We start from the raw sequence: 23,927 nt of genomic DNA, 5'->3' as shown, positions 1-23,927 counted from the left end.
GCTTGATAGGCAGGCAGTCACAGGGAGGAGTTGTGGGAATTCCTGAAGCTGGTTTGAGGTGGAGGGGACGCAGGGTAGGCGGAAATCAGCAGTTCCGGGGCTGCACAGGACTTGGGTTACAGAAGGCTCGCCCGCAGCTGAGGCCTGGAACAATTCCTGAGCAGGCTGCTTTCTTGAAAGACGAGGGCTGCATCTTTAGCTGCATTGGTAGGATTACAGCTGTTATTCTGTGGGGTGATAGTAATTATGGGGACCACGTCAGGAAGGGACAGTAATATGAAGTCAGAAGACGTGAAACTTTTATCCCTAAAGGACACTGTAACTAGAAAAATAACTCATCGTCAAGGGTCTGTCTGGTCTATTTTACCTTCGTTATGTTGAATTTGCACTAAAATTCTGCAAGAAAGCTCATAATATTCTGTTGTAAAAATAAAGAACATGAAGTTCAAGGAGGTTAAGTTATTTAAACAAGTTTGCACAACTAGTAAGTGGCGGAACTAAGTTTAGCACCCAGGTCTGTCCTACTCTAACACCCATGCTTTTTCCACATGTCCTCCAAAGATTGAGTAAAATGCTAGAGGTCTTTTTAGAGCTTCACTCAGCAAAGCTATAGCCACTAGCCATATGTAGCTATTTAAGTTTAAGTTAATTAAAATTAAAGTTTAAAAATCAGTTCCTCAGTTGCATTAGAACACTTCAGGGGCCCAGTGACCACATGTGGCTAGGCTGCTGTATTGGACAGCACAGGTTAGAACATTTCTGTCACTGCAGAAGAATTCTGTTAGTGCTTACAGGTAAACCAGTTTTACCCTTTTATTAATTTATTTGATTTTTGCTTCTTTATTTTGTGAAGGAGAAAGTGAGTGACAAAGGCAATAAGTACCTTGTCATATACCTAATTAATCCAGGCCTTTCGACTGGTGGCTTTTCCCTTGCTCCACACTCTCCCTTAAAGAAAAATCAACAGAATGGAGATTTGTGAAAGGAGTGACTCCCCTACACTCCCAGCTTTGCCTGGCCTCCCAAACTACAGCCCCGTTTTCCCAAGTTCAAAGAGCATGTCTGGATTAGTTTCCCCTAGGGACATGAAAGATATTTGTTGGAAAAAAATTCCACGCTTAATGTATGAAATAGCACTTTGATTCCCTCTGGTTCTTTCTCTGCCTTCCTACCAAGTGTTTTGTAATTGAACTTGCAGCTGCTAACCATTTGTCTTCCAAACAAGAAGAGAACTTCAAAACAGGTCAAATGACAGAGGTATGTATACTTTGAATGCAAGCAGCTGCTTGTTATTTGCTATTGATTCAAATGGCATTTGTGTTAAGGTCAAATAGATTTAGATTATGACCAAAATTATAACAATAGATGTGTTAAAAAGATTAAGATGTATTAACATGCATTTAACAGATAGTCAGTACATACCTAATATATACTCGGCCAGGAGCTGAGAGATGGACACAAAGGACTTTTGCTGAAAATTGAAAAAGATGCCAATGTTATGGGCAAGTTGATTGCATTTTAAGTTCTTGTCTGAATTTTATTGTTAGTATTTGCCACCCATGTATTATCTGTTTAGTTCTGAAATTCATTAAAAGCTCCAGTTTGGATCATAGCTTTGAAGTAAAGAATCATGTGCAAATGTCCTTTTAGTAGATGCTATTACAGACGTTTAAATTACACATTCTGGTATCTAAATGACAGTAAAGAATACCGTGTTTCCCCGAAAATAAGACCTAGCCGGACCATCAGCTCTAATGCATCTTTTGGGGCAAAAATTAATATAAGACCCAGTCTATTCTATTCTATTCTTTCTATTCTAAGACCGGGTCTTATATTAAGTTTTGCTCTAAAAGACGCATTAGAGCTGATCGTCCGGCTAGGTCTAATTTTCGGGGAAACACGGTATATATGTGTGTGTTTGGGGGATGGGCATGTGGGAACAAAAGGAAGGCATAGTGCTGGGGTAATATTTTTAGGAAGCCTAAATATGTTTGATTTCATTGTAACAGACTCATGGTTTAGAAGGCTGTCTTTCAGAAACTGAGAAATTAAAGTTTTAGGGTTTTCCCTAAAGAAATGTTAAAGTCACGTGCATGACTATGCTGAGAGATTAAAAACAAGAAATGAGAATGATGGCAGTGTATCCAGGAAAGAGCCTGTCTTCCCGAAGAGCGCAAAGGCAGGGGTGGAGAGGACTTGAAAGATGGTGGGGACAGCCAGGAGGGATCCCAAGGAGCTCTGACATTGGGTCTGTCCAACTGCCTGAGAGCTACTGGGGTGGGGTGGGGCAGAGCACCCTGATGATTCCTGTATTGTTTGTAGAGTAGGGTCTAGTTTCTAGAAAGTTGGGAATAGGCTTATGAGAGTTTTGGAATGAACAGGCCCGAATTCAGGATGGTCTGAGGAGGACATTCTGTTCCCCTCTTAGAGGTGCTTGTTTGGGGTGCTTGCTAGCAGTGCAGTGAAGAGCCCAGCTTCCCAGTCAGATTCTAAATGAATGTTTCTGCCTCCCCAAGTGTTTCATTTGAGTGCAGAGATTACCCTCTCTTCCAGAGGGTTCTGAAAGTCTGCAGGCTTCAGACTTTTCAGGCTGCAGTGCTTTTGAATAACAGTACCTTGTATAGAGGCAAAACGTGTGATCTGATCTCCTTCCCTGGGACAACTGTCAACCGTTAACTCATCATATGACCACTGTGCTGCTTGTCTGCAAAGTGGGGTGATGGTCGTGCCGCGCTGCTTTTCAGGGTTTATATAATGGACTCCACGTGATCATAGAGGTCACCACTGAGCACATTTAAGCTCTGAGACACTAAGGAGATTAAATTTTATTGTTGAAAGGAATCTTGGAGATCTTTGTTGCACTCCTATCTTCTGGCAGATAAAAGAACCCAGGACTACAAAAAAGGGTTAAGAGAAGCTGGCCTTATCACACAGCGGGTTCTGTTTTGAATTGTGAGTGTGGCTTTTGAGTAAGCGTAGCCTGGACACGGTGGGGCACAGCAGAAAGTCTTTGGAGCCAGCAGACTTGGAGTTGATTCCTGTGTCTGTCTCTTATTACCTGAGTGGTCTCGTGCAAGTTCTTTCACATCCTTGAGTCTATTTCCACATTTATAAAATGGGTATTACACCTGCCCAGCAGAAAGGATTCATAGACACTCCGTGTGTATAAACTGCTGCTTATAATTAACAGGACTGATGGTAAGGGCCAGGGTGAGATGCCCAGGGTGCCTTATTCTGTCAGGTGAGGAGGAAAGAAAATTCTCACCTCCCAAAGCACTTCCAGTGATGGGGCTCTTCAGCTGTTCTTTATCTACACAGACTTAGAATAGAGACAACGCCGGGCATACTTGGAATTTTGGGGGATGTGCAGGAAGCAAAAGAATTACGTTCAGTGAACAGGAGGCTGCAAGAGGTGCCTGGGAAACAACTGTCGCATAGTACATCCCAGTATAGACTCCTCCCAGCTCCTCTAGGCCCGCCATCTGCATGACAAGCACTACCTAGGAAGCTGAGCTTTCTTCTCCAGGAGTGGGAAGAGGATTTACTGTGTGTGTGTGTGTGTGTGGGGTAGTCACTGACATAAAGGGAAAGGAACACTTCCTGTGGCTCTAGCCAGATGTTGGGGGTCAGCTCTGGTTAGATCTGGGGTTCAACTTTTCCTTCAAGGTCCATCCACGTGTATTCCCCAGTGGGCCCTGGCCTCTGCTCAGACTGTGTCTTCTGCTGGGGATTCCCTTCATCACCCTCAGTGCATGTGGAGATTCTATAATCTTACATCAGAACTCAGTTTGTAGGTCACCACTTCTGTAAATCCATCACAGACCTCCTCCACCCCACTCCAGGCAGCGGTCACCTGCCACACCTTTTAAAGCACTCTGTACGTATCCTACCACACTTCAGTTGTTTGTGTGACTCTGTCTCGTTGGACTGGACTTGGAGAAGTCTGGGATTGCATCTTATTTATGATTATCTCCAGTGCATAGCATATTCCCTGGCATCTGGTTTGGTAACATTTAGTTGAATAACTAAACAAGCCTTGAGATGGCAGTAAAGGCAGAGGGCAGACCTCTGCTCCCAAAGTCAAGGCTCTGCTAACCCCTGTGTTTGGTGGTTGATTATTTTCAGTTTATAGTATCTTGGCACAAAAGGGTCCCAGGGTTGGTGGTAATCATGGCATTTGTTCTGCAAAGCTTTGTATACTCTTCACTTTTTTTTTTTTAAGATTTTATTGGGGAAGGGGAACAGTACTTCATTGGGGAATAGTGTGTACTTCCAGGATTTTTTTCCAAGTCAAGTTGCCGTCCCCTCAATCCGAGCCGTGGAGGGTGCCATCCAGCTTCAAGTTGCCGTCCTTTCAGCCCCAGTTGTGGAGGGCGCAGCTCAGCTCCAGGTCCAGTTGCCGTTGCTAGTGGCAGGGGGCACAGCCCACCATTCCCTCCGGGAGTTGAACCGGCAACCTTGTGGTTGAGAGCCCACTGGCCCATGTGGGAATCGAACCAGCAGCCTTCGGAGTTAGGAGCACGGAGCTCCAACCACCTGAGCCACCGGGCCGGCCCTCTTCACTGTTTTTATATCCATTTATTTCCTCATTCAACCACGTGAGGCAGGCAGGATGTGTGCTATCTCTACTCAGTGGGTAGGAAACTGATCCTGTTTAAGGGCCTGTGGAAGTCATACAGGCAGCGAGGAGTACCTGTGATCATCCGGACTGCCTTTTCAGCCAGGGGCCCCTTATTGGCCCAGAGGGGAAACTGGCAGTGACATTCTGTGGTGTTCCCTCAGCCCCATGCCAGGCACAGAGGAAGGCTCGGGAATGTTTGGGGCTGGCTGGATTGGCAAGCCTCCTTTTGCATGCTGAGCTGACATTTATTCTGGGCTCCTTGATGGATATGTGACATTGGTGGCTGAATATACATGGCACCTGTGGCTTTTCACACTCCCCCCACGCCTCTCCAGAGACTGGGATAGGACAGATGGCCAGAGACACAGGATTCTCAGCTCTGTATCCTCTCTGCAAATCACATTGGGGAAAGTTAAGTTTGTGCAGTAACACAATTTCAGTAACATGGTTTCATACTGCTGGTAGTTGTTTAACACTCCCGATAAATCACACTTCAGAAGGACTCATTTGGGAGCCGAGTTTGATTTCACTGTAGGTGGCTGTGATTCCCACCCACCAGTCCTCCTGCACCCCACCTCCTTTCCCAATAAATCTAGGCTGATAAGGTGAATGCAGCACAAACCAGGCTATTTCTGGACCGAGGATAGCATTACATTATATTAGTCCTTTTCACCACCAGCACCTTTCATTCCTTCTCCCCTGAGTACAGCTGCCTGTCTGTCCTTAAATGTTAGGCATGGAAAAGATCTTGGTAGTTCAACTTGTTGGAAGTATCCTGAAGAGATTGAGACTCAGAGAACCTGGGCAGCTTACTCAGATTGTATGGCTACTGAAGACCTGGGCTGAGGCCCAGGGCCCCCGACTCACCTCGAGGCTCCTTTTCTCTGTCCTGCCCTATGGCCTGCCCTTCGATCTGTCTTACAACCAGAGGGGAGTTTATATGTTCAGTTTAAAATGAATATAGGTGACCATTTGTTCATTGTTAAAGGTCCCCACCACAGAGTGAATTCATTTCCTGTTAACCCTCACAGCTTCTCTTGTCATATCTTTGGTGAGGTCCATTAAAGTCTTGGCATATTTCTGTACGGTCAGCTGCAGCCTAGGGGTAACCCTGTGTGGGTTTGACTGATAGGATTTAATTTAGCAAACAAAAGAAGAAGAGGGAAGGGTGGTAAGTATATGTGGAGGGAGAGAAAAATTATTGTTCGTTTTTTCTCTTTAACAGTATACCTTTTGGCTCTTTAGCTCTAAAAATCATCAGATTTTGATGTCTCAAATAAGGCAGATGTTCAGATTGCTGAGGATTATTAAAATGTGCCAATAGGTCCAAGTTTGGAGCTTGAAAAAAATAATACTTCTCATTTGTCACAGAAGCTTCAGTGTTCTCCGTTCTCCTGCTAGTGGACTTGGGGAAGCGCGGGAGCTGGTGTGCCGTTGACTGGTCTCTGATCTCCCCTGCTGGGGGTGGGCGTGCTCTTTGTTTAAGTGGGAACTTTTAGGAGGGACATGCGTCTGGCCAGCCAGAGCGGCCTGAGTGACCTGCACTGGGTAGTGTCTGTAGCAGGAAACCCAGTTGTAACACTTCAGAGGATAATTCTTTGCACAGGCTCTCACATGTAGGTGGTCAGTGTTTATTGATTTCTTGATTTGAAAAATGTCTTCTTTCTTGACTACAAAGATCTCAGATCTCTTTAATTAAGGGGAAAACGGGAACTAATTATGCCATGCTCCTTTTCTAGTACCAGGACCCGCTCCCCCCAGACACAAACTCTGTCCTGCTCTTAGTGTCAGAGGAGTGACTGGCGGAGGCAGCCCGCGGAGGGTGGAGTCCTGGCCTCACCCATAAACAAGCTGTCACTGGGCTCGTCACTTTATCTCTCTTATACCTAGCTTTCTCCTTACTAACTTTTGGGGTAATCATACCTAGATTGTAGTGTTATTTTGAGGGTTAATGTAAGGTCTTTGGCATAACACCTAAAGCATGGCGAGCACTCAATACAATGTTACCCACAACTATTTACGTTTCATTTGGGATTTCTCCTCAAGTTTATTGCCACTGTTTGAGAGCCTACCTCTCCCTTAAGGTTGAAGTCAGATATTATCTTGACCATGAGACTTTGTCTAGTCTCCCTTGGAAAAGCTCCAGTGGGATTGTCCATGAACTAGGGTGACAAACTACTTGGGGGGGTGTGTGTGTGATGCTCTTCATACATATCTATTGCGCTTCACCACTATAACTGGGAACTTCTGGAGGAAAAGACTACAGGCCCAGAGCGGCCGGATGGCTCAGTGGGTTAGAAGGTGAGCTCTAAACACAGGGCTGCTGGTTCAATTCTCACATGAGCCAGTGAGCTGCGCCCTCCACAACTAGACTGAAGACAGCAAGCTGCCGCTGAGATGCTGGAGGGGTGGCCGGATGGCTCAGTTGGTTAGAGCGCAAGCTCTCAACAACAAGGTTGCCGGTTCAATTTCTGCATGGGATGGTGGGCTGTGCCCCCTGCGACTAAAGATTGAAAATGGCGACTGGACTTGCAGCTGAGCTGCGCCCTCCACAACTAGATTGAAGGACAATGACTTGGAGCTGATGGGCCCTGGAGAGGCACACTGTTCCCCGATATTCCCCAATTGAAAACAAAAAAGATTGTGGTCTCTATGCTCCATCTGTAGTCCAGGCCTAGTGTGGTAGTCTGTAAATATGGAATAAATGAATGTTGGTGTTAGTGTACAGAACTCATGTGGGAGAGGAGATTTGCTCTGTAGGTATGCCTCAGAGATGTGGGTTCGGTTCCAGCCCACCACAATAAAGTGAATATTACAATAAAGTGACTTGTAATCTTTTTGTTGGGGTAGAGGGTCTTGCCTTCAATTTGTAAACAATACAGCCTCTGTGAAGTGCAATAAGCGCTGTGCAATAAAACAAGGTATGCCTATATTGGGTTTTCCCCAGCTATCAAATGCAATGTTATGTGCATTGAGTTTCTTGGTAACCATTCTTGAATCATTTCTTCTTCTCCGCCTCCTTTTTTTTATTCCGACTAAGCAAAATCTGGGCTAGTGAAGCCCCAGATGGGACCAAGATATGTTGCTCCTGCCTGACTGTTGTAGGTATAGTGCTTATTCAGTGCCTGGCATGAAGGAAGTTGGGAGTATTACCTGGTCCAGTAGAATCTAGTTACTAGACTGGAAATGACTGTGGTGGGTAGGGGATGCCAGAAGTATACGAGTGGGCTGAGGTCATGAAGGTGTTAATACTCATCTCAGAATAGCCCAGGCAGCTCCTAGGAAGTAGCTTCAGAGGCAGGATGTGGCAAACCAGTGGGTGAATGAGAGATGTTCTCCTTTGGAAGAAAAGGAAGTGGGTGGGGAGAAATGAAGAGGAAGAGCTTGGTGGACACATCTTATCTGCTGTTGTAAGAACATGAGTCTCTTGAATGCGAGGCAGAGCCTGTAGAATTTTGACCCAAAGTGACCAAGGTCCGAAGAATGCTTAATGCTGATTTTGCAGTTGTCTTTTCTCTACAGCTCAAGTTTAATAAACTACTTAATATGCAGTATTGTCTTAGTAGATTTTGTTTTCTAATCTTGATCATTGGTATAGTCTTTAATGCTCTTTGAGGATTTATAATTAATGTGAGGTGTCATCCACAATCACACTCTTTTCTAACCAAAAGCAAGTTAGAAGAAAGGCATTTTTTTTTGGTTTGTTTTTAGCAGAGTATCTTTTCAGTGTGTTTACCTGTTTAAGTGTTTCAGAAGACATGCTCACCATTCTCTGTGCAGGTACTTATAACAGTCCCTTGTGATATAGGAGAAGAGTGTGCTTCCGTTTAATGCAAATGAGAGATGTTCAAGGGTAGGTGACCAGTTACCAGCAGAGTTGATGGAGGGCTTCCAGGCCTCCCAACTTTCAGTTGAGGGTTATTTCCTCAGACCAGGTGATGAGAAGTTACTTATCTAACAGAGGAGTCCCCAGTGGGCTTCTAAGGACCTGAAAGGCTGAGCTCAGCAGGCTTTAGACTTCGGATTTCTATACGCTCTTTGTCTCAAGGAAGCCAGTATCTCCTGAGTTGTGCAGCTCCTGACTCCATTTGTATGAAGGTTCCAAAATAGAATTTTTGCACTTACTCAAATGTCTGCTTTGCATAAGCATGTTATGGGTGATTTGACCCCAAAACTGCATACTTAAACTGCATCCTGCTCAAATTGTGATATCTTGCATGTATTTCAGATGTTTAAATATTAAAACAAGTATTCTTACGGCATTTTTTAGAAGCTAAGGTGTCAAGCTGCTCTTTGCTGCACCCTAAACATCCAGAGGCATTCTATCTAGGCTGGTATGCTAGGACCGTCGTTTTTGTTGTTGTTTTTGTTTTTTAAATAAATTTTATTGGGGAATATTGGGGAACTGTGTGTTTCTCCAGGTCCCATTAGCTCCAAGTCGTCCTACAATCTAGTTGTGGAGGGCGCAGCTCAGCTCCAAGTCCAGTCGCCGTTTTTTAGTCTTTAATTGCAGGGGGCGCAGCCCACCATCCCATGTGGGAATTTAACCAGCTTGTTCAGAGCTCTTGCTCTAACCAACAAAGCCATCCGGCTGCTCCCTCAATGATTTTTTTTTTTTAAGTTAACATTGTGTAAGTTTAAAGAGTATCCATGTATTGATTTGATACATTTATGTATTGCAATATGATTACCCCTATAGCATTAGCTAACAGCTGTATCCTGTCGCATAATTATCACTTCTTATTTCTGATGAGAACATTTAAGATCTAGTCTCTTAGCAGCTTTGAAGTATGTAACACAGTGTTGTTGACTCTAATCGTTATGCCCTGCATTAGATCTCCAGAACCTATTTATCTTCTAACTACAAGTTTGTACCCTTTGACTAATATCTCCCTCTTTCCCCCCCCTCCTTCCCAAACCTAATTCCTTAGTTTGGTGTGCTGTGCCCTTCATGGTCTAGCCCCAGCTTACCCTCCAGCCTCATCTGGGCTCCCTTCTGGATGCATGTACTCTCTGGCCACTTGCAACAGCTTGTAACTTTCAGTACCGTTTTGTTCATACTGATGCCCAAGCCTGGAGTGCTTTTCCCTCTGCTGCAAAAACTGACACCCTTCAGGACTAAACTTGAGCATTACTTTTTCTGACTTGCACTTTCCCTTCCTCATCTTAGATAGAATTGGGGTCTTTTTTTGCTGTCCCCATAACCGCCTGTGCCCACCTCACTTTCAGTATTAGGATCTGCCTTGCCCTGCAGTTGTTGCTGACTTGTTAGTATTTTTCCCTGTGTTTGGCTTGCACTGTCATATATCTCTATTTCTCTTTCATTTCTGTATCCCTGTCTCCATGCTTATTACACACACACACAACACACACACAACACTCACACACTCACACACACACACTCTGCCTGGTAACGGTAGGGACCTTGCCTTCCTCACCTGCACCTTCTTAGCCTCTAGCAGAGCATGTATAGTGCCTGCCTGTCACACAGTGGGTGCTCCATAATAAATCTATATTGCATTTTCACAGCTGTAGGTATAAATGGGTAGAAGCCAGACATCTGCTCAAGTTTCCTATGCCCTGCCCTCCTCTACTTTGGTGCAATTTTAGAGGTTTACATTCTCATGGTCATGCCTTCTGTGGGACTCAGTTTCCCTTTCTGTGGTTTTTCTTTTCTTTTCGCTCTGTGTTGAACCAGCTTGGAATTTAGCCCCCTTTCCGTGGTTTCCCCCAAACAGCAGTCAGAACAAAATACACGCAGAGCTATTTGTGTGCATGGCAGATTGGACTGAAGGTCTGGCGTGGGGAGAATTATATTTTAGCAATAAAGGGAACTTACAACCTACTAGTATTAGGTATTTTTGGTCTTAAATGATCTTTGCCACTCCGCCATGGCGCGTCCTTTTCCTTGCCTTGCCATTTCACAGCCACCCCTAAAACACGCCTCTCCCATTTTATTCTGCCACAGAATTCAGCTCTCCAGCTCCACCCCTACATGCTGCTCAGGCCTGCTCCTGCCTATGCCCAGGCTTAGGAACAGCCTTCTAAGCTGTGGGCAAGCCTTCTGGCCTTCCGGTAGCCTCTGCTAGGAGGGATTTGTTAGCGTGCTTATTTCGCCACCCTCCACCTTCTTTCACAAGACAGAAGCAAGCATGTCAGTTTTGGTTTAATTAAATTTCATTTTCTCTGGTTTATGATATTCTAACAGGTAGATTTTGACCCTACCAGGCCAATTGCCATAATTTGAGGACCTGGCTAGTAGTTTTCCATGTCCTAGATTAAGAAGTTGAGTGCCTCGGTGAGCACTTGTATGGCTTTTCAGCCTGATCCTGAGATCAGGATTCCCTGAGCGTTGCTACAGAGCAATCTAGGGAGTGGAATTTTCCTCAGAGGTGATGTGTGCTCACAGGTGGCGTTTGCTGACCCTTCCTATATACTTTGGGCAAGGAGAAAGGTCAAACATGTTGTTTGTGTATCGAAGGGAGGAAGCAGGTCTGGGGAATTGACATTCCTCAACGAGGACTAGAATCGTTGAAGTTTTGAGTGCTATGATTCTTCTGACTACATCTCCCTGCCCTTAGCTGTGCTTCCGGGCACTCACTGTCGGTTGATCTTTCTGCCCTGGGGACTGGAGCTTCCTCTTGGTTCTGGGTTATGAGGTCTTTAGATTATGGTCACATTGGGTCCTCTACCTCCTCTCCCATTGAAGAGCAACCTGCATCTTTATGGGCCATTATTACACAGGAAGTTTCTAAAAGGTCAGGTTCTCAAGAACGAGGAATGGGGTGGGGTCAAATGTATCATTTTTCTAGGGCCACAGTCAACCAGTTGTCCTTTCCGAACAGCCAGCCATGCCCGTTCTGTGGCCACCACCAGACCCTGGGCTCCCTCTGTTTTTCTGATGGCAGATTTCTTACTGCTCCTCCCAGTGGGGGAGGACACCTGGGCAGTGTCCTGTCTGTTCCCTTCTTACCCCAATCTTGTGTCAGCCTGGAGTGTTCTCTGAAGGGCATTCCTCTTTGGGTATTTGTTGTCCTTTCAGGAACTTTGACCTTTTAGCAGAACACAGTTCTTTACCTCAAAGGAATAAATCACTAATGGGTAAATATCGAGTGTCAGGGATGAGCTGGTGGGAGATTTGTGTGAAGGACCTGAGCTCTTCAGCAAAGTGTGGAGAAAAGACGAAACTTTGGAGTTCCAGCCTTTGCCTTGGGTAAATTACTTAACTGCTCTAGGTCTCCATTTCCATATCTGTAAAAGGGGAACAACATACCTATTTTTTAATGTTGTGAGTATTAAATGAGTTAATGGGTGTACCACGGCTAGCATTTAGGAAGCTCATCTCTTAACTGCATCTAAATTTTATTCTTTATCAGGCTGTTACGTCCTTCTCTTGCCCCTGTCAGGTAAAGGTGATATTTGTTTTTGTCCTCTGTCTCCTGGTCTTTTTTTCCTTTCCCTCCAAACTCCATTTCTTTTCCTTTTTGTACTTCTATGGAACCCTGATCCGTTAGGAACTAATTCATGTATAGCTAATATGAAACAAATTTTTTCCACTGGGGCAGAAGGAACCTATATAGGCTGTCAGTTTTTCAAGCAACAATGTGACACCCACTCTCTGATTCAGGATGTTGTTCAATATTTAAGAAGAGTCTATGTGAGTGGCATTGTCACTCCAGAGGTTCCTCTGTGTATGTGTCTGTGTGTGTATGCGTGTGTTTTTCAGTGAGTCTGTCGCGGAAACATGCTATGGGAGGGTAATTTATATATGATTTCAGAAACCTGTTGATTCCAAGTGGTAAATTGAATTTTTCTTTTTTTTAAGGCTAGGAATATGATCCTTATTTGTTTCTTCTTAATTAAATTGGATTTTTTTTTTTTTTTTTACTTTTAAAAACATTCGTTTATTGGCTTGGAAGCTACTTGATTTAAAGTGAAATTAAAGATAAACGTCTATCTTAATTCCCTTTATTTTATTCTCCTAACACTTAACTCTTTGCTTATAATATTCTTAAATCTCAGTTCTATACCGTTATCTACAGAGTGGACCCTACTAGAGTGCCCTTTCTCCATTTTTGCTACGGAAAATAAAAACTTTTTAAATTTATCGGGGTAATTTTGATTAATAACAATTTTCAGCTGTGTAATATTACAGTTCAACATCTGTCTAAATTTTATGTATTGTTCTAGACCAATTCAGGTCTCATATCCCCACAAAACTTACTCTGATTACTCCAGCATATCCTGAACTATAGAGCCATTTGTGTCCTAGGACCCTTGTGAGAATTAGGGGAACTGTGGAGCAGTCTTTGCTCCATTGTCTTTTGGGGAGTGGTGGTGAAACACCACTAGCAGTGGTAATGACAGCATGATGGTGTCAGGAGATTAAAGGAGTTTATCCACATTTAGCAGAATACGTGGCATATAGCAGGTATGCAATAAATCTATAGGTACTCTCAAATCGTGTTATTCTTATTAACCAATAATTAGCTGACAGTAGAATAACAGTGTTAAATATTTGTTTAGCATTTTCAGTGATTCTAACATTTTTTTACATTGCACTCTAATCTCTACAACCGCCTTCTATTATCACATCATTGTCTTAATCTGCCCTTTGCTGTCTGTGTTCCTTTTGCTATTTCACTGAGGGCTTTCTAGTGTCAAAATGAATGTATTCTCAGGGAAGATCTGGGAAGATGAAACAATCAATTTAGTCTCACAGGAAGATGCAATGAGGATGAGATAAAGTATCTGGCAGCCACATGCATGTTTTTCTACTTTCTAGTACTTTCCTGTGCCGTTGTGAAAGACCAGTTCTGTGCTGACCTGGAAGCAGCTGATTTCCTGCATATATCTCTGTCCCTGGAAGTGGGCCTGGGGGCTGCTATCAAGGATAATGGCTGTGAGATTTTTCTCACCTACACATCTCTTAGCAGGCAGGAGAGAGTGGGTGACCAAGGTGTGAGCAGCAGCATCAAGGAAAAGGAAAAAAAACAAACCTCTGCTAAATTCAATGAAGTGCATTAGGAGCCATGAAGGAGAATGGCTTCACTGAAGCGTGACTTCCCGTGCTTAAGAATCGAAGCCCGAAGCTGGGCTTAACACCAACAAGCAGAGGTCTACAAAGGTCTCCTATTGCTGGAGGAGGTGTAGGAAACTCTCCTGCCCAAGAATTGCCACAAATAAAAGGTACAGTTTGGCTGCCATGGAGAGGAGGGGAAGCCATGCTCACAAGGCCTGCTGAAGACAGGCTGGGCCAGGACAAGAGACCTGTCACCCTCTACTGACCCTGCCATAAGCCCAGCACCAAACACAGTCATTTCAGTTTACCCTGGAGGGGGGGGGCAAGAGCATGGAAAAAGACCCCACTCTGTAGCCAGGCACGAAGGGACAGTTCAAAGCTGAGGGAGGAGTAGGAACACAGGAAAAAAACCACTGCAGCTCAGAGTCCACTTTTAGCACAAGATAAAACTCAGTACTGGAGAAATTTGCAGCCTGTGTGGTGTTAACATTAACAAGAAAACCTCAGCCCAGCTCAACTCCTGACTAATAGCCTGACTAACACACACCGACAGCATGACAGGACAGCATGCCCATTGTTAAGCATGAAGACGATTTCCCTCAGTCTCTATTCTTCCATAATAATGTCCAGCTTTCAGTCAGAAATTACAAGGCACAAAAATCAAGTGAGAAAAAAAAACAACCAGTTATATTATCAAGAAAGAAGGCAATCCACAGAACCAGACTCAGGGATGACTCGGATGTTGGAATTGTCAGACGGCTGTACAATAACCATGAGTAATGTTACAGGTGGACAACAGCGTGTATGAACAAACGAGGAATTTCAGAAGAGATGCAAACTAAAAATAGATTTGAGTGGAAATGCTAGAAATTAAAAAAAAAAAGTTGACATCAAAGGTTAACAGGCTCATCAGCAGACTGGACAGAACTAAGGAAAGAATCAGGGACCCTGAAGATAGGTCAATAGAAATTATCCAAACTGAAACACAAAGAGGAAAAAAAAAGAATTAAAATAAATCAGAACACAGCACCCAACATTTCTTTTCTCTCTTTCTCCTTTCCTTTCCTTTCCTTTCCTTTCCTTTCCTTTCCTTTCCTTTCCTTTCCTTTCCTTTCCTTTCCTTTCCTTTCCTTTCCTTTCCTTCCCCTTCCTTCGTTCCTTCCTTCGTTTCTTCGTTCCTTCGTTCCTTCCTTCCTATCTAGAGAGAGAAATTGAGATTGAGAGACATAGGAGACAGATAGACTGGGACTTTTAAAAGAAGTGGTTTATGTAATTGTGGAAGCCTAGGTAAGTCCAAAATCTCCAGGGTAGTCTGTCAGGCTGGAGACCCATGAAAGAGTTGCAGTTTGAGTCCAAAGGCAGTCTGCTGGCAGAGTTCCTTCTTCAGGGAGGTCAGCCTTTGTTGTATTAAGACCTTCAACTGATTGGATGAGGCCCACTCACATTAGAGACGGTAATCTGGTGCTTTACTCAGTCGACCAATTTGAATGTTAATCTCACTACCCCACCCCACCCCTCAAAAAGCATACTTGCATGGGAACATCCAGAATAATGTTTGACTAAATATCTGGCACTGTGGCCCAGACAAACGGACATGTAAAGTTAACCATCACATGCCCTCTTCTGGTTACTACCCTCCCCCACAAAGGGTGATTTCTTTCCTACTTTATAATTACATAGATTAGTTTTGCCTTTTTAAAAAAAATGTTATACAGATGGAATGACATAGTATGTATTCTTTTGCATCTGGCTTCTTTCACAGAGCCTGAATACATAATCCTAGAATTGTACTGCCTAGTTAGTTGACCAGCCTTCCTAGAGTGGCCTGCAGGGTGGGGGTGTGGTGGGGTATAGGTAGAGGCCCTTCTTCACCAGGTTGTCTGGGGCTGGTGCTAGCTGGCACATCTGCGTTCTCTAACACAGAAGGGCCAGCGAGGGTATAGAGTCTGGAAGTTGGTAAGTTGCGCCTTTGTCCTCTGCCTTCTTTAGGCCCGTTCTCCTTTCCTCTCTTACTACTCTGTGACCCCCGACCCCCCACACCCCACAGCCCCTGCTGTGCATGGATTGACTGTGCAGAGAACCCTGAAGCCAGTTCTTCTCTTTCCTCACATTTCCCCCACTGCCTGGGGCAGCCCCTCAGCCTGGACACCCCTCAGCCTCATTCTGCACCTCCTCAGCTGGCTGTCACATCGAGAGGCTTGGACCTCAGAGACATCTAGACAACGCTCCCCTCACTCCTCTCCTCCGCCCCCCCATATACATATACAGACATACATTTTTAACGGTGTGGAAACTGAGGACCAGAAAGGGAGGTAACTTGCCCCAGGTCTCGCAGATGGGGAGTGGTGGAGGGTGTGGCTCAAGGGGTTGCAGCCAGAGTCTCTGGGTGCTCTTCCCACTGGGCTTGGGTCTTCATGCTGTTGCTTCCCTCTTCCCTGCCCCAATAGTGTTCCTATTTGCCAAATGCAACAGGGGAGTGAGAACTTCATAACTCCTTGGGCTCTCTCCACTGAGGGCAGCTACCTGCTCTGGAACATTCTCCTTCCAGCACAGGGATTGGTTGCCATCCTGTGCTCTTCCCTCTGGGCTCACTCCTGGCAGAGGAGCCTTGCTCTGCCAGGCTAGAGCCAGGCTCAGGCTGCGGACAGACGGCTGGATGATGTTTGGCATGCAGTTGTGGCCCGTTTCTGTTCAGCGTGTGGCTGTTTGAAGACCCTATTCCTTTGGCCCTCATCTCCCTCCCACTTCAGTCGTTCCTTTCGGTCAGCTTCCTGTTTCAGTGGCCATGAGGGTTGGAGGTGGGAGTGTGGGACCTAGGGAACAGCTCTGTTCTAGGAGCTGGGAGACCTGCAACCAGTAAGCTGTGACCTGGTCCTCTGGGTCTCCATTTCCTGACCTGTAAAGTGGGGTGGATCGGGTGGTCTGTAAGATCCCTCCCTGTGCTACATTTTATACTGCTTCTGGATCTAAACCCCGAGCCACACATGGAAGATTCCAGTGGTGGTCCCGTAATTAGGCTGAGCAGATTGGCGAGAGGAGAGGGAAGGAGATGTTCTCGCCTGGAGGAGCGTCCTGTCTCCACCCACTTCATTGTGCCTCCCGGGTGTTTGCAGAACACAAATGACAGCCCTTGTTTTTCTCAGCATTCTTTGCCTTTCTCTGCCTTCCCATTTCAAACCTGTAATCTTCTTGTATCTCAACGACCTTGTTTGCAGTGGTGCGCAATTCACATTCCAGAGTGTGGTTTTCTCTCTGCTGTAGTGAACTGGATGGGGGTCAGAGCCCATCACAGCTGGTCCCTGGAGAGGGCTGTATATGGGTGTCAGAGATTATTGTGCTGGGCTTCAATGTCTTTTCTCAATCCCTACTTCTGATTTTGTTGTTTTTCATTGAAAACCAAAGATTATGTAGGAGGCAGGTTCTTACCGTCAGTTTTGGAGGTTGGTGTGGGTGAGGGCTGAGGAGCCCCTCTTCCTGTTCCTTCGCTTGAAGCATTTCCCCTGGGAGGGCAGAAGTGAGACTTGTCGAACATCATGGAACCCTGTGCGAGAGGAAGCAATACTGAATACTGTTGGGGGGGATATCTTTTTATTGAGTCCTGAAAGTCATTTTGATGCCAGGATTTTCCTTTCACTTTCAGATAAAATCTTTTGTCTTTCATTCTCTGAAACAGTTTTAAAAAACTTTTAGACAGTTTTACGAATTATTAAATTAAAGGAAAGGGGTAGTATTTCTGGATCTTGCTGTTGCCGCTTTGGCTCCTTCTCCTCCAGCCTTCCCCCACCTATCCTAAAATGAGTGTAGGAATGTGTCGACATTCCAGGGTTTCTTCCCATTCGTTTTTATTTTGTTCCTCCCCTGGTGAAGTAAGGATGGAGTTGTTACTCCATTTTACAGAACAGAAAACTGACATGTGTCAAGGTTAAAATGGTCACACAGCTAGTTGATGACTAACTTGGGATGAGAATCCAGGATTCCAGATTACTAGATTTGTTATTTTGGCGACACTGTTCCCCTGCCCGTCATTAGAGTCTTTCTGCAACAGTTTATAGTCTTTGCCCTGTATAGTGTCTCCCTGGTTCCACCTTCTGCAAGCACCAAGCAGGAGCCAGTTCCTTACTGGTGGGGCAGCTGGGTAGGTGGTGGAGGAGGGAGGGCGGTGGCACAAGGCCCAGATTTACTTTTTCTTCCTGAAGGTGGGAGAATTACGTATTTCTACAGAGACTCAGGAAAAGAAACAGAATCAGCATTCCTTTTATTTTATTTTATTGGCCACATAGGTGGGGTTTCTTGTGGCCAGTGTTACTGCAAGGCAGTGTTCAGCTTGATGTGCAAGGGAAACAGGATTGCCTGTGGGGCAAAGGGCTCTTCGTGTAGCCACACGGTCTTCACGTCTGATGGAGCCTGGTGCATTCAGTGCCCCACGCTGACATCATACCATGTTTCCTAGTTGACTCCCTTGAAGTCTGGAACTTTTTGAAGAGGTAATGCAGCAGCATGGTATCATGGTGAAGGTTAGAGATTCTCTCTGCCCAGGTTTGAATCTTGGCTCTGCCACTGACTTGCTGTGTAACCCTGGACAAGTTACTTCACTTGCATATGCTTGAGGTTATTACCTGTTGTCATTGTAGCATCATGGATTAAATGCATTCATAAACAGAAAACACTTAGCATAATACACAGTGTTGTTGAGGAGAGTGACTTTTCCTTCCACCCAACCCTCCTTTCCTGCCTCCCTCATACCGTGTGTGTGTGTGTGTGTGTGTGTGTGTGTGTGTGTGTGTGTGTGTCTTTTTGATAGGACCTTTTAGAGTCTGCATTTCCAGCTGGCCTGATGAGCCTTCCAGGCAACTGTAACCTCAACCAAGCTTAGCTGTGGGGTGCGTCTGCATTTGACATGTGTGTTTAAATGTTATCAATGAGCTCCTTTGTGGAGATACCTGAGAGAAAGGAAACCAGAGGGTGTGTACTATGCACTCCAACCACACTGTTCCTGGTCCCCACACCTGAGGGTCAGGGGGCAGCTGTGAAACTTAGTTGAGCCTTTTTGTACGATGAGAATACTGTGTTTCCCCGAAAATAAGACCTAGCCGGACCATCAGCTCTAATGTGTCTTTTGGAGCAAAAATTAATATATGACCCGGTATTATATTATATTATATTTTGTATTATATCTGGTCTTACAGTAAAATAAGATTGGGTCTTATATTAATTTTTGCTCCAAAAGACGCATTAGAGCAGATGGTCTGGCTAGGTCTTATTTTCGGGGAAACAGGTATTGACCAGCTGTCCTAGCCTGCTCAGGCTGCATAATAAAACACCATAGACTGGTGGCTTAAACAACAAAAAAATTGTTTTCTCAGTTCTGGAGGTTTGAAGTCCAAGAAAGGTGCCAGTGTATGTGAGGGTGTGGGAGAGGAGGTCTTGTCTCTTATAAGGCCACCAATCCTGTCTGATTAGGACTCCATTTACGTGACCTTATTTAACCTTAATTACCTCCTAAAAGTCCTATCTCTAAGCATAGTTACATTTGGGCGTTAGGGCTTCAACATACGAATTTGGGGGACACAGTTCAGTCCATAGCATCGTCTTTCCTCCCCCCCAAGTTACCCAGTGAGAAAAATAAGTAAAATCAGCCTTGTGTCCTCTTCGGCCCCATGTCCTGTGTTATTTGTCAGGCAGTGTTGGAGCTTCCGTACACTAGGGAGGCATTAGGTCTCCATCTCCCTGCCTCCTGGAGATTGGAAGAGAGTGTGAATGAAGAGTGTGAATTCAAGCTCAGAAATGGTGTGTATGTGTGTGGGGACGGGGGCACCCACATTCTGATGAGTGATGGCGGCCTGTCTTGTCACCTGTGTTGTTTGCTTAGACTAGGAACTGAAATCAGATGAAACATAGTGGAAGCGCTCTTTACACCCTCTTCGTAATGAACTCCCTGGAGTAATGAACTCTTTTCAGTTCTCTCCTGTAAGACACACCGAGTGATGCCCGCAGCAGGCTGAATGCCCAGCTAGCAGGCTGCTTGCGGCTTTGCCCACTCCTTCAGCACCCACTGGTTGAATTATGTGCTTACCAAGAGCCAGTTTGTTCCCAAAGCCATTTGTACAGTGATAGCTGGTGTTAGAGTTAAGTAATGTATTTTAATATCAGATGGACTGATGAAGTATGGCTGAAAATGAGGTGGTTTTCTTTCTTTTGCCCCCTATGAACCCAGGTGTGGAAAGACACAATAATTCCAAGTCACTGAAAAACATTATTGTTCCATTAGATGAGCATGAAGATTTGGGAAATCATAAAACAATTAGACTTTTATTCTGATATTATTCTATAAGTGTCTACATTTTTACTTCACTTTAAAGAATCAGGAATTGGAAATGATAGACAATGTATTATGTTCTGGTTCATATACGAAAGATAACATGAGGCTCTTACCCGTGGACCCTTACACAAAGAGAGGACCTTGCCCTATGTTAGAAGGTGGGTGAGTGAGTGCACGTTTATATGTATTACTCAAAAATAAAAATTTTAGGTATTTTTTTTATGATTTGTGCTTTATTTATTTAAAAAAAAATTTTTTATTGGGGACTATTGAGGAACAGTGTTTCTCCAGGGCCCATCAGCTCCAAGTCATTGTCCTTCAATCTAGTTGTGGAGGGCGCAGCTCAGCTCCAAGTCCAGTCGCTGTTTTCAATCTTTAGTTTCAGGAGGCGCAGCCCACCATGCCATGTGGGAATTGAACCGGCAACCTTGTTGAGAGCTCGCGCTCTAACCAACTGAGCCATCCGGCCGCCCTGATTCGTGCTTTATTTTGATTAACCTGATTCCCGACCCGATCACATTGGAAAGAAGGGTTTCTACTGTGGTGATTCACTTTAGAACCTGTTCTGATGACTTGGTTTGGTTTTAGTTTAGTGGTTTTAGTAAATAGATGTTATTTTGTATATGGTGTCAATACAACTAAGAGCACTAGTGGGGCTTTTGAAGCTCGGGATTTAAAGCAAATTAAGGTGGCTCATTTTGGATTATAGTGGATTCTTCGGTTCCTCTCGTAGCGTAGACTCGTAGCGTGTTATTTTGCATGTGAGGAAACCAAGGCCTTGCTGTTGTTGAATTGTGTGGGATGGTGGAGGGAAGGGGGCAGAGCCGTAGCAGACGGAACCCTCCCTCCCAGCCTCGTTCTCTGAGTGTACTTCTCTGGTGACAGTAGTGACCTGTGTTCCCCGCTTTGGGACAGGACCAACCTGGAGGCTTTGCAGAAGAAGCTGGAGGAGCTGGAGCTTGACGAGCAGCAGCGGAAGCGCCTGGAGGCCTTTCTTACCCAGAAGCAGAAGGTGGGGGAACTGAAGGATGATGACTTTGAGAAGATCAGTGAGCTGGGTGCTGGCAATGGCGGTGTCGTGTTCAAGGTCTCCCACAAGCCATCCGGCCTGGTCATGGCCAGAAAGGTGAGGCCACTGAATTAAGCTTGCTTGGTAAACGGGTAATTGGGTTATCTCTTGGAAGACGTGGGGGCCTGGTGACAAGGGTGGAAGGAAGACTGACTTTTCACTCAGTACCTTTTGTGCTGTTTGAATTTCCAACTCATGTTATCTATCAGATGATAGGTAAACACACTAATGATGTGTTAGTGTATTTATGCCGTCCTGAGGCTGGAAAATAACAGCAAGCGACCCTTCGTTAGCTTGCTGTGTGCTCTGGAAAAGATGCTAGAGTGCATGTTTGTCATTTATCAAGTACAGGAGAAGCTGTTGCATTTACCCAGCCCCAGGGATGCACAAAACCCTCATTTCAAATTGTCTCCCCATGCTCCAGCCTGCCGGTGGTCCCCCTCATTTCCCTGCAGTGTAACATCTCAGATCCCCACCATGCCATGTGCTCTTTGAGCTGGATTTCCCTTCCCATCTACCCACGGTTTTCCTCTTTCTGAATACAGCGACGTGGGACCTTTCCATGTTTTCGGCACAGCATGTTTATTCCTGTCCACATAGTTCTGCTTGTGCTGTTCCTGCCATCATTTCAAACAGTGTGTATCTTCGGGCTCACTCTTGTTTAGCTTTCTCTAGCGGCTCCAGCCTGCACTGAGGACCTGCCTCCATGTCCCTCTGGCACTCACTGTGCTGCTTTGTAGTTCAGTCTTATTTGGGAACCATTTCCTGTGTCTGTCACCTGTCTCCCTGGCTGAAATAACGGACAAATTAGGGCGCTATCAGGTGGCACCTGAGGCCTTCAGTAAATCTCAACCACATTAGGCCCCTGAGGTCAAAGAGAAATCTCTTGGGCAGCTCGGGTCAGCACAGCCATTTCCTCCTTTCCTTCTACTCCTACAGCCCTTGACTAGTAGCCAAGTCCTCGAGGCCACTTTCCCTTCATCTCTCTGCTTCATGGGTCCTTTTGGAGGAAGCGCGCCATTCAGCCCTGTTCTGGGAGGCGTGAGCCCTCTCTCAGTCTTGGCTCCCAGGAGCACAGGCACAGCTGGCCCTCCTCTGGTTACAGTTCCTCAAATGCCAACACCTGCCTTGGTATGTTGGTACTCAGTAACTTTTTGGCAGAAACTTTTTGTTAAAACTTGCCTGTTTCCTCTCCTCCTACTTTTAAGAGCTTAAGCTTTTAAGAAAGCTCCCATCCATCCATCCATCCATCCATCCATCCATCCATATATCCATATATTTTTAAAGCCTCTCTTCCTCCCACCTTTTTGTCCTCAGCTAATTCACCTGGAGATCAAACCTGCAATCCGGAACCAGATCATAAGGGAGCTGCAGGTTCTCCATGAGTGTAACTCCCCATACATCGTGGGCTTCTACGGCGCCTTCTACAGCGATGGCGAGATCAGCATCTGCATGGAGCACATGGTATGTGGCGGCCTGGTGGCCTCTGGAGCCTGGGCTTGGGTGGCTGTGGGGACAGAGCCGGGAATGCAGTTTCTAGGCTCTCGGCCTCGCGTGGAAAGGTGCTGGCTCAGGTAGTAAATGGCCATCAACTGTGATTGCATGGCCATCAGCTGTGGCTAGTTGGCCGTCAGCTGAAACCAGTGAGCCATTGGCCACTAATATAACTGCTGTGGCTACGCTAGCATCAAATGGCGGCTAGCAAGAAGATGGTGGCTGAGCTGGCAAGCGGCGCAGTGAGGGTTGCAAACAGTGTGGCTCCTGCTTCCTGTGTCTCCAACCCAGCCGCCAGCGAGAATATAGTGGTATGACTCCCCTATCTATGGCTCCGTGGGTGTTCCTTTTTGGCCTCACCATATCCTGCATTCTTATGTGGGGTGCGGGAGCTGAGACCCCGCATGACACCCTGCATGACAGTGGCTCTCATCTAATCTTCGCTCTGAGAGGTGACCTGACCAGCTAGTTCCCTTGGGTCCCCATTCTGTCTTGGTCATCTGGGAAGTCTGACTGTAGAAATTGGACGAGCCAAATGATGAAAGGCCTCCTGCCTAGGTCCCTGGCTCTCTTCAAAGAGAGGTGACGGCAACCAGTTACCCCTAGTGGATGTGCCTGGAGCACATTTCCCAGTTTTCTTGACCCCAAGATTTTGCTATAGGTAAAATCTGGTTAATCCATTTATAATATGCAATGCTGTGAGCTAGGCACACGGTTCCGGGGTTATGTAGATGAGTGAGACCGTCCCTGCCCTCAGAGAGTTTATAATCTGCTTCGCGGGCGGCCTGAAGGGTTTCTTTGGGCGTGTAGAGAACTAATCCCATTTGACACACAACAGAGAGGGCACGTGAGGGCAATTGTGAGCTAATCACATATATGTGAGCTGCCAGTCGTCTTACCATTAACTGCCTGGAGAACCTTTTTTCTCTTCCCAGTGACTAACGGTAATGATAACAACAATAACACTGTTAGCAATACTAATAACGATAAACTGATATATATTGGGTCTGTATTATATCAAACACATCCTAAGCAAATTAATGTTTTATTGCATTTTCACAACAATCTTCATGGGTGGATACATCACCTTGATTTTACAAATGAGGAAATAGGTTCAGAGAAATGGAATTACTTACCCACGGCCATACTAAGTGGCATTGGTAGAACTTCAACTGATGCCGTCCGACCCCAGTGCCTGTGTTTTGATTAATCCCCGGGGTAGTGATTGGGGCCTGTTTCCTCCTTGATGCCTAGAACTTCAGACAGAGAGTTGGGCTTCATGGCTGCTATTTGTTTCTGTTCCCATTAGGTAGCATGGCACAGGGGACTTTGGAATCAGATGTTTATTCATATGTCTCTTCTCCACAAAAACCTTGTTTGCCACTGAGCCTCCAAAGCCCAG

The 23,927-nt window shown here is 45.4% G+C and overlaps 1 protein-coding gene across 2 annotated transcripts in view; it reads left to right on the top strand.

Annotated features, from left to right (window-relative positions):
- Positions 1-23,927, top strand: part of MAP2K1 (mitogen-activated protein kinase kinase 1) — a 70,700-nt gene that overhangs the window by 12,883 nt on the left and 33,890 nt on the right. For both annotated transcript variants that reach the window (XM_019725605.2, XM_019725606.2), the window contains exons 2-3: positions 20,878-21,088; positions 22,349-22,495. In XM_019725605.2, the coding sequence (XP_019581164.1) occupies positions 20,878-21,088; positions 22,349-22,495 (358 nt within the window). The remainder of the gene's footprint in view (positions 1-20,877; positions 21,089-22,348; positions 22,496-23,927) is intronic.

Source organism: Rhinolophus sinicus, linkage group LG03 (genome assembly GCF_036562045.2).
Source record: "Rhinolophus sinicus isolate RSC01 linkage group LG03, ASM3656204v1, whole genome shotgun sequence".
Taxonomy (NCBI): Eukaryota; Metazoa; Chordata; class Mammalia; order Chiroptera; family Rhinolophidae; genus Rhinolophus; species Rhinolophus sinicus.
The sequence above is the reverse complement of the archived record's forward strand: the minus strand, read 5'-3'. Positions and strand labels throughout refer to the sequence as shown.